Source organism: Zea mays, chromosome 7 (genome assembly GCF_902167145.1).
Source record: "Zea mays cultivar B73 chromosome 7, Zm-B73-REFERENCE-NAM-5.0, whole genome shotgun sequence".
In the NCBI taxonomy this organism is placed as follows: Eukaryota; Viridiplantae; Streptophyta; class Magnoliopsida; order Poales; family Poaceae; genus Zea; species Zea mays.
Window position 1 is genome coordinate 140,580,219 of NC_050102.1, and position 14,149 is coordinate 140,594,367.

At 51.7% G+C, this 14,149-nt stretch overlaps 1 protein-coding gene across 1 annotated transcript in view; it reads left to right on the forward strand.

The window, feature by feature from the left end:
* LOC103632953 (calcium-transporting ATPase 5, plasma membrane-type) overlaps positions 1-14,149 on the forward strand; it is a 59,432-nt gene that overhangs the window by 8,173 nt on the left and 37,110 nt on the right. The window contains exons 6-7 of the mRNA XM_020541361.2: positions 12,456-12,545; positions 12,727-12,796. Of these exons, the coding sequence (XP_020396950.1) occupies positions 12,456-12,545; positions 12,727-12,796 (160 nt within the window). The remainder of the gene's footprint in view (positions 1-12,455; positions 12,546-12,726; positions 12,797-14,149) is intronic.

A 14,149-nucleotide genomic window follows, 5' to 3' on the forward strand; every position in this document is an offset into this window, starting at 1 on the left:
TGATGCATGTAACTTAATAGTGTTAGTAAGGGTCTGTTTGTTTACATATTATATAATCCAACTTGTTTTGAACTAAATATTAGTTCAAAATAAGTTGGATTATATAATCTAGGTAGATTATAATCCCAAACAAATACCATCTAAGTCGTCCGGCCCTATGACTCCAATTATGTTTACCGACACGATTTGTCCGACCACCCTACGATGTTTGGTTCTAGGAACTAAAAGTATTTAAAGCTCATTAAATGACTCATATGAAGACCAAAATGCCCCTTATCATTCTACCGCCATCAGCGCAACTAAAATAAACGAGGGGCAAAAGGTGGAATTAATATGATTTATTCCCTTTTAGTCACTCCTTAGAGCATCCCAATATTGACTTATCTAAGTGCCCCAAAGTAAATTATATTGCTGAAGGTACAAAAAAACTACTCCAACAATGGCCTATTTTATAAAAAAATGTCAAAAAAAATATAGGTCACCTCTTGAAGTGACACAAATATACTGCACCTTATTGGGCTGCCCCATATTTAGATCTAAACGAACGAACGCTTCACAAAACTTTTCTTTCCAAATGGACAGAGTAGATTAACAAATTTTGATTAATCATTTGATTTGGGGCTTACTGTTAGACCTTAATTTTTTGTTGATGCCCTAAATTCTATAAAATATATTTATTTATAATTTTTAAGGCACTTTTATAAGGCACATTGTTGGAGATGATTTTAAGGAACTAGGGACTAGCATTTTAGTTCCAATTTTAATCACACTGTTTGATAATTTAGAGACTAAATAAGACTAAAATTGAGGGACTAATCTTTAGTCGCTCAAACCAAACGGTCCTTTAGTCGTCTGATTAGGATGTAAAACGACTACCTTTCACTTCGCGCATTGGGCTGCCTGAGCTACTGGGCTTCTGCGAGCTAGGAGGCTGGCCATCCCAAAGATGAGTTCCTCTAGTCCTCCAATCGTCCTCCATGTTCTTGCTGCTATACTGCGTGCGCGTGTGACGCATGATTTGTGCTCTGAACTGCACCTCCGCAACGCTGCCTTGCTCTAGTTCTGCTGCTGCTCTAGCTCAGCTCAACTGCTTATATATTGGAATATGAACTCTTGATGTATTGCATAGAGGAGGACTACAATATATAGAGACACAGGAAACCCTAACCCTAATGGGCCGGCAGCCCAACAGTGGTGCCGACCCACACACACTCACACGCAGTCTAACATCCCCCCGCAGTCGCAACGGGGACACCACACACGATGAGACTGAAGTAGAAGCCGAAGATAGGAGCCGACGGGTTGAAATCCCCCCGCAGTCGCAGCGTCATGATGGTGCGAATGTTGCGGCTGGAGTAGAGACCGATGTGTGCTCCAAGAAGACGATAGCCCCTAGAAGCCGAGGTAGCCGAAGTCGATGTGGTCGCGGTCGAGAGACACGTAGCAGAAGCCTGATCTTCGGGAGGGGTCGACGTTCGAGCGTCAACGATCGGCAGGGCGACACAACAAAAGGGCACCGGCAGGCCGACCTTCGTGCTTCTTCGATCGTCCAGACGTCAAGGAGCCCCGCCAGGGAGGCCGACGGCAACGCACGCGTCTGCGCCGATCATGGTGTTCGCGCCCGCGGCAGAATAGAAGGGAAAACGACAGATCCGGCCGGGAAGGCCACGACAGCGACGGATCCAGCCGGGAAGACGCGATCCAGCCAAAGGGACGACGGATCGAGCCGGAAAGGTTGCAGCAAGCCGCGGCAACGACGGATCCAACGAAGGCGATGAAGGGGTGGGCGACAGGGCGGGTCCAGCCGGGCAGGGGCCTGCGCCGGACCAGGCAAGGGATGATGACGGCGCCGACGACGGGAGAAGCTCGAAAGGTTGGCGCTACTTGGTGTCAGCGCTGTCAGTTAGGTGGCCAGCGCGATGAGGAGGGCGGCGCGCGTAGGGCGCACAGGAAGGCCAGGGGCACTGCGCGTGGGGGGCAGCGGCGCGCAGGATGCGTAGGAAGGCTGGGGGGCGCTGCGCGTGGGGGGCACAGACGTCGAGGAGGGGCCATCGGGCGTGCCCGGGAGTAGAGGGGAGGGGCTTGTGGCAGGGAAGAGCTCGCCTGCCGCGGCGGTGGAGCGCTGCAGCGCTGGAGGGCGGACAAGGGCCGCAGGCAGGTTAGCCCGGCCGCCGCCGCTGCTCCGCTGGCGGGCGCGCAGGCAGGCGAGGGGCCACCGGTGCCTGATCCGGTGGGGCAGCGCCGATGGGGAGGAAGGCAGCCATCGCGGGGAGGGGTAGAGGCCCGACGCGGCGGCGTGTGGATCCCACGACTGTGGCGGCCGCGCCCGTGCCCTGGACGCCGACGAGGAGGGGCAGAGGCCCTGCGCGGCGGCGCGCAGGGAGACCTGGGGCGACGGATGGAGAGAGACGGAGGAAGGGCGAACAGGAAGGAGAAGGCCAGCACCGGCTCACAGGCATCCGCGCCGGCCATGGTGCCGGGCGCGACGACTAGTGGGGGCTGCGTCAGGTTGGCGCGAGGCGGCCGGTCCGTGTGTCGCGCCTGTGCGTTGGTCTTGGAGTCGCGGCGCACGCTCCTGGCGCAGGCAGGGCGGCCGGCTCGGTCGGGCGCCTGCTCGGGGCTTCGTCCTGGCGGCGCGGTCGGCAGCTGGAGCGGGTGGTTGGGGCGCGGGCGCCGCGTGCCTGGGCGCTGTTGGCTTCGGGTGCTCCTGGTGGCGCCTGGAAGAGAGAGGGAAGGAGAGGTGCCCGTGTACAGCCACGCCAGGGGCAGGTGCCGCCCCAGGAGGGAGGAGGAGCCTCCCGGGGGCGGCGACGACTCAGGCGGTGGCGGCTGCTGTGGGGCAGAAGGCGGCCGGCGGCTGCTGCAGGGCTGGCGGCGGCTGTGGGGTTTTGGGGAAGCCGGTGACGGCTAGAAAACCCTAATTCTTTTTTTTAAGAAACCGCAGGAGAATTGCGCATCTTATATATTAGAGAGGAAAAGAAAAAACATTACAATAGAGGAGATGTTGCAGAGCAACTCTCCCAAAAACTCTTATAAACCCGAAGGTGATTACAGATTGTTGCTGAAACTTGACCCGACCACGCCCACGGCAGCAACTGAGCCCAAGCTCCCAAACTCCTTAGCTCCTGCCATTACCCAGCAAACGTACTCATCCGAGAAACACCGGAAAATCCTGGGTAGTGAGGGAGACTCCCCATGGAAAACTGCTCTGTTTCTCTGAAGCCATAGACACCAAGCCCCCAGGATTATCAGAGAGTTAAGCCCCTTTTTTCTGGTCTTGACAACCTTATGGCTTGCCTTTCCCCACCAGTCTGCAAAATTCTCTTCATCAGCTGTTGGAGTGAGGTGCCCCAAGCCAATAGCAGCAAGAATTGTGTGCCAAAATTGCCGTGCAAAAATGCACGCAGTAAGGAGGTGTTGAATTGTCTCTTGGGCCTGATCACACATGGGGCAAACATCTGGGTGTGGCAATCCCCTCAACTGTAATCTGTCGGCTGTCCAACATTTGTTCCTTATTGCCAACCAAAGGAAGAATTTGCATTTAGGAGGAGCCCAGGTCTTCCATAATCTCTTCCAAGGCTCAAAAACAGTAGAACCAAAGAGAAGGACTTTGTAGCAGGATTTAGAAGAAAACAGCCCTGATGCCTCGTGCCTCCAAACATGGCGGTCTTCCTCCTGAGAAAGCTGCACGTCCCCTAAAGTATCCCATAAGAGAAGAAATTGTTGAATTCCAATCAAGGAAAGCTTCTAACCTAGTCCTTTGATACCATATTGGAATATGAACTCTTGATGTATTGCATAGAGGAGGACTACAATATATAGAGACACAGGAAAGCCTAACCCTAATGGACCAGCAGCCCAACAGTGGTGCCGACCCACACACACTCACACACACAGTCTAACAATATACAACTATGTGGCTGATGCTATATGGTTTATCACTGGCCTAGTGCTTACACGTATGTGCAAATGTGCGATGTGGATAAGTGGCCAATTGGCCATCAAATCTCACAAGAATCTGTGCCCCAGTGCTTCTAGACTCTTGCTGTCTGCTTTATCCTATATGGTATAATAGTCATGGAGTTCACATAACGACTATTAGGGTGTTTGGTTTGAGGAATGAACTAGTCCATCATCTTCTCACTCCTCACTTTTTTGTTTGGTCACCTCATTTCTCATAGTTAGTTAGTTAGTACTAATATGAGAAATGTGGTCATCCTACCAAATTTGAGGAGTTGACTCATGATGCACCACCTCATTTTAGATGCAGTGATTCTTCAAGCCAAACACCCCATATATAGACAATTTGGACCGACTCGACTCCTAATCGGTCTAGTCGATGACTAACCGTGATTAGTCAGCTGGCCGGTCCCATGGAGACTATGGTTGACTAGATGATTGTTGTGGACACTCTATTTGGATGCACCTACCAGAGACGAAGGGAGGCATAGGCCTAGACCTAGGCGCCTACAGCAGATAACTCCTTTTAAGGGATAGAGCTTATCTCTTCAGTTAGTTAGCTAGTTTAATGGAGTATCTCTCCAGTCAGTTAACTAGTTTTATGGAGTCTATCTATTGTAGCAGATCAATCTACTAGTTTATTGCTAGTTTGTTAGACTGCCTGACATCTATAAAGGCAGGGTAAGCGTCAAAGTCTAGGCAGAGAGGACTTACCTGGCTCCTAGGTGTAGCCGGGTGATCACCTCCCCTTTTGTAATCCTCTTCCAGTTTTCCAATAAAAAAATCCCAGTTCCCCCAACATCTTGGTACCGGAGCGAGCCATCTTGCGCCTGCAAATTCCCCCCCACCCTCCCCTACACCATGTCGGACTCTTTCAGCACGACCGGCGCCAAGAGAATGCTGGAAGAGATCCTTGCCTCCACCACAGATTTGCAGAAGCGCATGGTCGCCTAGGAGGATAATCTGGTCACCCTGAACAGTGAGGTATCTTCGCTCAAGGTTGATCAAGGCAAGCTCCATGTCGTCGTCAACAACGTCCAGTCCTAGTAGATGGACATGATTGGGAGATCCAGCATCCCAGCCAATGTTTTCAAGTCGTCGATTAAACGTGATACTCGTCCAAGTCGGTTTGGAAAAATCGCAAATTAATCGCCAAGCCGTTCGACTAATCGTGATTAATCGCGATTAATCGCCCAAGTCGGTCAATCAAAACGACTTAGTCGTCCGACTTGAAAACATTGATCCTGATCAACAACCTCCAGGATCCCACATCAAGAACCGAGTCGTCCCAAGCCGGGGGCATAGCCAACGCCCAACGCTCTCCTCGTTGCGGCTGCTCACCAGCTGCGTTTCCCCAAGTATGACGGCATCGAGGACCCCCTCTCGTGGTTGGATCGCTGCGACCAATTCTTCTAGGCAACCGCAACCCCATACAACGAAAATGTTCGCCTGGTAGCCTTCTGCATGCAGGGTGTCGCCAACAGTGGTACTACAAGATGGAACGCAACCAGGGAATCCCAACCTGGCCACGTTTCTCCCAACTGGCCAACCAGCGATTTGGCCCGCCAACTCGCAGCAACCCCCTGGGCGAGTTGTGCCACCTTCGTCTGCAAGGGTCCGTTGTTGACGACACGGAGGCTTTCCTCACGCATCTGTCCCGCTGCAACACCCTCACGGAACAACACCGGATTGCCATCTTCAACATAGGTCTGGGTGAACCATTGAAGACCGACGTCGAGCTGCAACAGCCGAACACTTTAGAGGACATCGTGGGGTTGGCTCGTGCCTATGAACGACGTGCTACAGTTGCGGGATCCTACAACATGTCATCCACACCACGCTCCTCCATCCGGAACAGTAGCAACACGGCGACCCCGGCAGCACGACCAGCCACGACAACAACACCTAGAGCACCGGTCAAGCAGCGTGCTCCACCAGGGACATGGCTGTCCCGGCTCACACTAGAAGAGATGGTCCACCGTCGCGAAGAAGGGTTGTGCTTTAGCTGTCCTGAGAAATTCTCTCAGGACCATCTCAAGCACTGCTCCATGAAAGGGATCTTCTTGCTAGAGATGGAAGACGGTTAATCTGCTAGGGACAACAACGTCGATGACTCCAGCGTCGAGATCTCCCTCAATGTGCTCTCTGGTCTGTCCGCCATCTAGACCATGCACCTTGGCATGACCATGCGCGACCAGTCCCTCGTCGCCCTGGTGGACTTCGGGTCGACCCACTGTTTCCTAGCAGAACAGGTCGCACGGCGGCTGGGCCTACGGCCAGCACCTACAACCGGCATGACGGTGGGGGTTGCCAACGACGAACGCCTTCCCTGCACGGGGATCTGCCCAACCCTCTCCTTCAACATACAAGGCGAGGAGTTCTGCATCGACTTCATCATTGCGCTTGCAGGCTACGTGGTCGTCCTCAGGTGCAGCTGGTTGTGCACCCTCAGCCCCATCGAGTGGAACTTCGACCTCCTCTCCATGGCGTTTTGGCGCCATGATCACCGCGTCAAGTGGACAGGCATGAGTGCGGTCCCTGCCCCACAGGCGCTAGCACTCTCCTCTGACAACCTACTGCAGTTACTCCTGAAAGTCGCCTAGAGGGGGGGTGAATAGGCGAAACCTGAAATTTAAAAACTTAAACACACACTATAGGCTGGGGTTAGCGTTAGAATTAAATCCGAAGCGGAAGATTGTTTCTCTTGCCACGAGTTGCTCAAATGATGCGGATGGCGTTTGGGAGCAAACTCAAATCAATATTGGCAAGGAAACTTTAGAGAGAGGAAAGGGAGCAAACAAATCAAGCGAGTGAACACAGTGATTTGTTTTACCGAGGTTCGGTTCCAAAGAACCTAGTCCCCGTTGAGGAGGCCACAAAGGCCGGGTCTATTTCAACCATTTCCCTCTCTCAAACGGTCACTTAGACCGAGTGAGCCTTCTCCTTAATCAAACGGGTCACTAAGACCCCGCAAGGACCACCACACACTTAGGTGTCTCTTGCTTAACTTTACAAAGCACTTAAGAATTAAAATGAGAAGTAAGAAGGCAATCCAAGCAACAAGAGCGCAAATGAACACAAAAACTCTCTCTCTCAAGTCACTAAGTGGTGGAGTTGATTTTGGGACTTGGAGAGGCTTTTGATCTATTGAATGTGTCTTGGAGTGAAATCTTTTGCTCTTGTATTGAATGTTGAATTCAGAATACTTGGATGCCAATGATGAGGTGGTTGGGGGGTATTTATAGCCCCAACCACTTCCTAGCCGTTGGCAAAGTCTGCTGGCGATGGGCACACCGGACAGTCACTGTTCACTATCCGGTGCGCGCCACGTCAGCGCGCCCGTTAGGGTTTGGAGCTGTTGACCGTTGGAGCTCTTTGTTTTTTTCCTGCACCGGACAGTCCGGTGATCTCTGACTTCTGCGCTCTGACTCCTGACGCGGTACTGTTCATCACTGTTCATCTGAGCAGTCGATCGTTGGCGCGCAGGGAGCCGTTGCTCCGCTGGCTCACTGGACATTCCGGTAAATTATAGCGGAGGGTGCCCCTGGAATTCCCGAGAGTGGCTGGTTTGATTGTGCTCGGGCCTGTCCGGTGCACACTGGATAGTCTCCGGCGCGCCAAATTTCAGCACACTCTAAGTCCTTTGCTCCAAATTTGATTGTGTCCCTAACTGAATTTCTTTCTTGGTTTGTGTGGAACCTTATGCACCTGAGATAAATGATATCTAGACAAACTAGTTAGTCCACATGTTTTGTGTTGGACGTCAACCAGCAAAATCGATTATAGGAAGATTATAGGAAATGATTAGGTCCATTTCCCTTTCAACTCCTTTCAGAATTCGTTGATGTCTTCGTCGAGCCGACGGGTCTCGCACCACCTTGCCTCTTCGACCACCGCATCCACCTGCTACCGTCTACACCACTCATCGTTGTCCGGCCATACCGGTACCCACAACTACTGAAGGACGAGATTGAAAGGCAATGCGCTGACATGCTGCAACATGGCATCATCCGCCCTAGTACATTGCCCTTCTTAGCACCGGTGCTGCTGGTCCGCAAGAAAGACAAGACATGGCGATTCTGCGTCGACTACCGGGAACTCAACGCCAAAACAGTGAAAGAAAATTCTCTATCCAAGTCGTCGACAAACTGCTGGACGAGCTCCAGGGGGCTCGCTTCTTCACCAAGATGGATCTCCGCAGCGCCTACCATCAAGTGTTGATGCACCAGGATGACATCGCCAAAGACGACATTCCGAACACACCATGGCCACTTCGAGTTCCTGGTCATGGCGTTCGGACTCACCAATGCCCGGTCCACATTCCAAGCACTAATGAACAACGTCCTGTGCGATGACCTGCGACAGTTTGTGCTTGTTTTTATGACATACTCATCTACAACAGTACATGTGCCACAACAAGCTGGCGGTAAAGCACATCAAGTGTTTTTCGGTGCCACCTCCGTCGACTACCTCGGCCACATTATCTCCAACGACGTGGTGGCAATGGATCCAGTCAAGGTCGAGGAAGTCCAAGGGTGGCTACATCCCTGCTCGGTGAAGGCGTTGCGGTTCTTCCTCGACCTCACGGGCTAATATCGTAAGTTCATTCAGAACTACGGACTGGTAGCTCGACCCCTCACACAACTGCTGAAAAAGGAGGCCTTTACTTGGAGCGCGGAAGCGCAACAAGCCTTCCTCGCCCTCAAACAGGCCCTGGTGGAAGGGCATGTGCTGCAACTGCCTCACTTCGATGACATCTTCATCGTCAACTGTGACGCATCGGGCATAGGGTTTGAAGCTGTTCTACATCAGGACAGGGGACCCATCGCCTTCTACCGCTAGCCCATTGCCCCGCAGCACGCCAGACTGGCTGCATACGAGCGAGAGTCAATCGGTATCGTCAAGGTTGTGCACCATTGGCGTCTGAACCTCTGGGCACGATCATTTGTGGTGCGGACCGACCATTTCACGCTGAAATACTTGCTGGACCAGTGCCTATCTATAGTTCCACAGCACACCTGAGTAAGCAAACTACTCGGGTATGATTTCTGAGTTGAATACTTCGGGTACCCAGGAAAGTGGTACCCAAGGCGAGGCCCATAAACCTCTCTGGCTCATTTACCGACCAAGACCCCGCCGAGTAAGTCTGCGAGGCGGGGCGAACAACCAAGCCCCCGCCGAGTGAGTCTACGAGGCAGGGCAAGCGACCAAGTCCCCGCCGAGCAAGTTTGCGAGGCGGGGCGAACGACCAAGGCCCTGCCAAGCGAGTTTGTGAGGCGGGACGCACGACCAAGCCCTCGCCGAGCGAGTCTGCGAGGCGGGGCGAGCGACCAAGTCTTGCTCGGCAGGGCGAATGATCAAGTTCCTGTCGAGCAAGTCTGGGAGAGGGGGCGAACGACCAAGTCCTAGTCGAGCAAGTCTGCGAGGCAGGGCGACCAACCATGTCCCAGCTGAGAAAGTCTGCGAGACGAGGCGACCGACCAAAGTCCCCTCCGAGCGGACCCACGAGGAAGGAACTCAGGCCGATGCTATCGACCCACGACGGCCGTGACAAGACGCAAAATCACCAACCACGTCCCGACCGTACGTACAGTACCAACAGATTTCTGGCAGACACGATGGAACACCCCCGTGTGTGCCCACAAACATATCCTCACTGACTCGCGGAGCCGGTCAACTCCAGTCACGAAGACCTCGTCACCGGAATCTCTACAGTGGCTCATACACCGGAAAGGACGAGACAATACCCCATACCAGGCGTATACCTACGCACGCTTGATAGCAACGCAAGGGGTATGATGGAAGACGAAGAAGTACTGAACACAACCCTCAACTTTGTTGTAAGTCCACCTCGAGGGGCCCGCCAGGTACAGCAACATCAACATCGAGCAAGCTACAGGGACTCGTATACCAGATGGACAAGATGGAACGCCATACTAGGGGCACAACAACACACGACCCTACGGGCGACGTTAGAAGAACTACACCATCCAGAGGAAACAAGTCGAGCACCCTCCCAGTAGAATACAAGTCTCCACTGTAAAGTTCACCCTTGAGCTATAAAAGGGGTAGGGAAACTTTCGTTCTGGAACACAAGCACACTAGTTCTAACACGCTCTTAGCAATACTATGATCAACACTACACTGGACTAGGACGCAAGCCTAAACTAGTATAAACTCCATGTCTCAGTTCCTTGCTCGGATCTCCGCGATCCACCATTCGGAGTGAGTGCACGCTAGCATCACCACCGAACACAAATCTATTGTCCACCGGTTTCCAAAACCACGACAAATACCTACCAGGGAAGGCAAATACAGTCGCTGACATGCTGTCCCGTCACAACGAACACTTGGCCATGGCGCTGCCCCTCTCCTCCCCGACATTCGAGCTATACAACGCCCTCAGGGAGGAGTTGTCACGCTTGGAGGACGCCACACAACTTCGGGCAAAGATGGAGAAGGGCGAAGCAGCAACAGGATGGTCCATATTGGACGTGCTCATCTACTTCGGCCACGTCTTCGTCCCCACAACTTCGGCCTTATGGCCGTCCATTCTTGCCACTACCCACGACACCAGGAATGAAGGCATCCAGAAGACCTTGCACTGCCTTCGCGTGTCCTTCTACAACTCCGACGCAGCACGACTCGTCAAGGACTTCATCAAGAGCTGCGCGGTGTGCCAGCGGAATAAATCTGAACACCTGCATCCCGCCGATTTACTGTAGCCACTCGAGGTCCCAAGGACGGTGTGGGCAGACATCGCCCTTGACTTCATAAGGCCTTGTTTGGATAAAGAGGGATTGAAGTGTATTTTAGGGATTGAAAGGGAAATTAGTTCATATTACACTTCAATACATCTTATACCACCTCAATCCACTCCAATCCAAGATTACCCAAACAAGCCCTAAAGGGTTTTCCGCGTTGGTGGCAAGACGGTGGTCCTTACAGTCGTCGACAAATTCTCCAAGTATGCCCACTTCATCCCGTTGGGCTAGTTTTGGTGGCTCGAGCGTTCTTTGACAACATTGTCAAGCTCCACGGCATCCCATGTTCCATCGTCAGTGACCTGACCCCGTCTTCACCAGCACTTTTTGGACAGAGCTATTCACCCTCTCTGGCATCAAACTGCGGATGAGCACTATGTTCCACCCGCAGACCGATGGACAGTCTGAGGTAACCAACCGCATCATGGGGGTTTACCTGCGCTACCTCACGGGAGATCAACCAAAAAGCTAGCTACGTTGGTTGCCTTGGGCAGAATTCTACTACAACACGTCATTCCAGACAACACTGCACACTACCCCATTCAATGTGGTCTGCAGGTGCGACCCTCTTACTCTATTGTCCTATGAGCAGGGCCAATCCAGGGTGCCATCTGTGGACACTCAACTGGTGGAACGAGATTCCTTCCTTGCAGAGATAAAGGAGAGGTTGTTGCACGCCCAGGAAATTATGAAGGGAAACTATGATGCACACCATCGTCATGTGGAGTTTCAGGTGGGTGCTTGGGTGTGGCTGCGCCTACATCATGGCATCACAACCACCCTCAATGATAAAGCTAAGGGGAAGCTAGCTCCAAAATATTATGGGCCTTTCGGAGTGCTGGAACACATTGGTACTGTGGCGTATCGTCTGGAGCTGCCACGTAACTCGCGCATTCACGATGTATTCCATGTGGTTTTCTTGAAGAAGTTCGTGGGCAAGCTGCCTACATCTGTGGCACCTTTGCCGCCTTAAAAATAGCAAAGTATTGCCAGTTCTAGAAAAAGTGATGTGAGTTCGACTCAACAACGGCAACTGGGAACTTCTAGTTCAATGGACCAGGCGTTCCAGTTCTGATGCCACCTGGGAGTTGCTAACAGAATTCAAAGACTCCTTTCCCTCATTTCAGCTCAAGGACGAGTTGTTTCCTGATGAGGGGGGAAGTGTTGTGGACACTATTTGGGCGCACCTACCAGAGACGAAGAAAGGCAGAGGCCCAGGCGCCTACAGCAGCTAACTCCCTTTAAGGGATAGAGCTTATCTCTTCAGTTAGTTAGCTAGTTTTATGGAGTCTATCTCTTCAGTCAGTTAGCTAGTTTTATGGAGTCTATCTGTTGTAGTAGATCAATCTACTAGTTTATTGCTAGTTTGTTAGACTGCCTGGCATCTATAAAGGCAGGGTAGGCGTCAAGGTCTAGGTAGAGGAATTACCTGACTCCTAGGAGTAGCCGGCACCTCCCCCTTTTGTAATCCTCTTCCAGTTTTCCAATAAAAAATTCCTAGTTCCCCCAACAATGATACTTCCTCTTTATTCCGCCACCGAGATAGGATGTTAATTATGTTTTTGGAACTAAAGATTTAATAATTCTAAATTTACCTATGGTATTTTCAAAATGAAAATGTAAGAACACAAATTAACACTATGTGATATTTTATTACTCACTAGCACTTCATTGCTTGAAACATACAACTTGTGTCTTCAAATTTAATATTTATTATTTCCTTATCTGCAGCATTTTGTATTTGAAGCCTGTCAGGATTTAACTCTTGTAATTCTAATGGTAGCTGCTGCTATATCATTCTCACTGGGCATGGCAACAGAGGTATCTTTATGACATTCTGATGGTCTTTTCTCGGCTCCATGGGTAGTCATCTTGTCCTTTTTTTCTCGAACATGTAGTAGTCATCTTGTCTTACCTACCAAGTTCCAACTGGGATATAATTTTGATTAAATAGCACTTTGGCTGATTAGGATTCATGTTTATTCTTGTTTCCATGATTTAGGGTGTAAAAGATGGATGGTATGATGGTGGAAGCATATTTTTTGCTGTCTTCCTTGTGATATTCGTTACAGGTAACAATTTGTGCATTACAGTTAGCTTTCTCCTTTTCTTTACTGTTGCCAAGTTTCATGCCCGCGCTAGTTCATCAATAAGCTTGAGTTACTGTCTAAAGTATTTAATACACCCACATCTCAATCACCAATACAGCCTCATATCACAACTCATTCAGGCAATCAGGACCTAATTAAGGAGTATATATTGTACACTCCTTCCCAAAAAGAATGTGATTCTAGCTTTGGATCTGGACAAGCGTCTTGTATAGATTTAAAACTAGAATCACATTGTTTCTAGAACGGAGGGAGTAGTGTTTTGGGGCTTTCTAGTAAATGGTCTTGCAGGATTTTAAGCTTAGGAGTCATGATGTTATACTTTGCAAATGTAAAAGGTCACATACCCTTGATGGAAAAAGTTGGAGAATGGAAAACCCCTGACCCTAACAGGGTCTAGGGTGTTGTATTAATAGGCTTGAGTGAACTGGGCCAGGCCCATTACAGAGGGGTAAGATAGTAATTACGTGGGGAAAACCCCAAACCCTAAATGGGTATTCTAACACCCCCCCCCCCGCAGTCACAACTCTATCCTGTACAGATGTTGAGACTGGAGCGAAAGTCTAAAAATACACTCGACGGTAATCCCTTGGTGAAGATGTCGGTGAACTGCAGCGTGGTGGGGACGTTGAGAACCCGAACGTCACCGGCGGCGACACGCTCGCGGACGAAGTGCAGGTCGATCTCCACGTGCTTCGTGCGCTGATGCTGCACGGGATTGGTGGAGAGGTAGACTGCGCTGACGTTGTCGCAGTAGACGAGGGTGGCGCGCTGGAGGGGACTATGGAGTTCGTGGAGGAGCTGTCGCAGCCAGGAGGCCTCTGCCACGCCGTTGGCCACGGCGCGGTACTCAGCCTCAGCACTGGAGCGAGAGACGACGGGCTGCCGCTTGGCGGCCCAGGAGACGAGGTTGGTGCCCAGGAACATGGCGTAACCGGAGGTGGATCGACGCGTGTCTGGACAGCCAGCCCAGTCGGCGTCAGTGTATACCACGAGTTCCGACGTCGGGGATGGTCGGAGTAGGAGGCCGTAGTCGAGGGAGCCGCGTAGGTAGCGCAGGATCCGCTTGAGAGCGGTGAGATGAGGCTCCCGCGGGGTGTGCATATGCAGGCACACCTGCTGGACGGCGTAGGCGATGTCAGGTCTGGAGAAGGTGAGGTACTGGAGCGCGCCGGTCAGGCTCCGGTAGGACGTCGCATCGGCGACCGGGGGCCCGTCGTCCTCTGAGAGCTTCGCCTGAGTGTCGACAGGCGTGGAGCAGGGCTTGCAGTCAGACATACCAGCCCGCTCCAGTATGTCGATGGCGTACTGACGTTG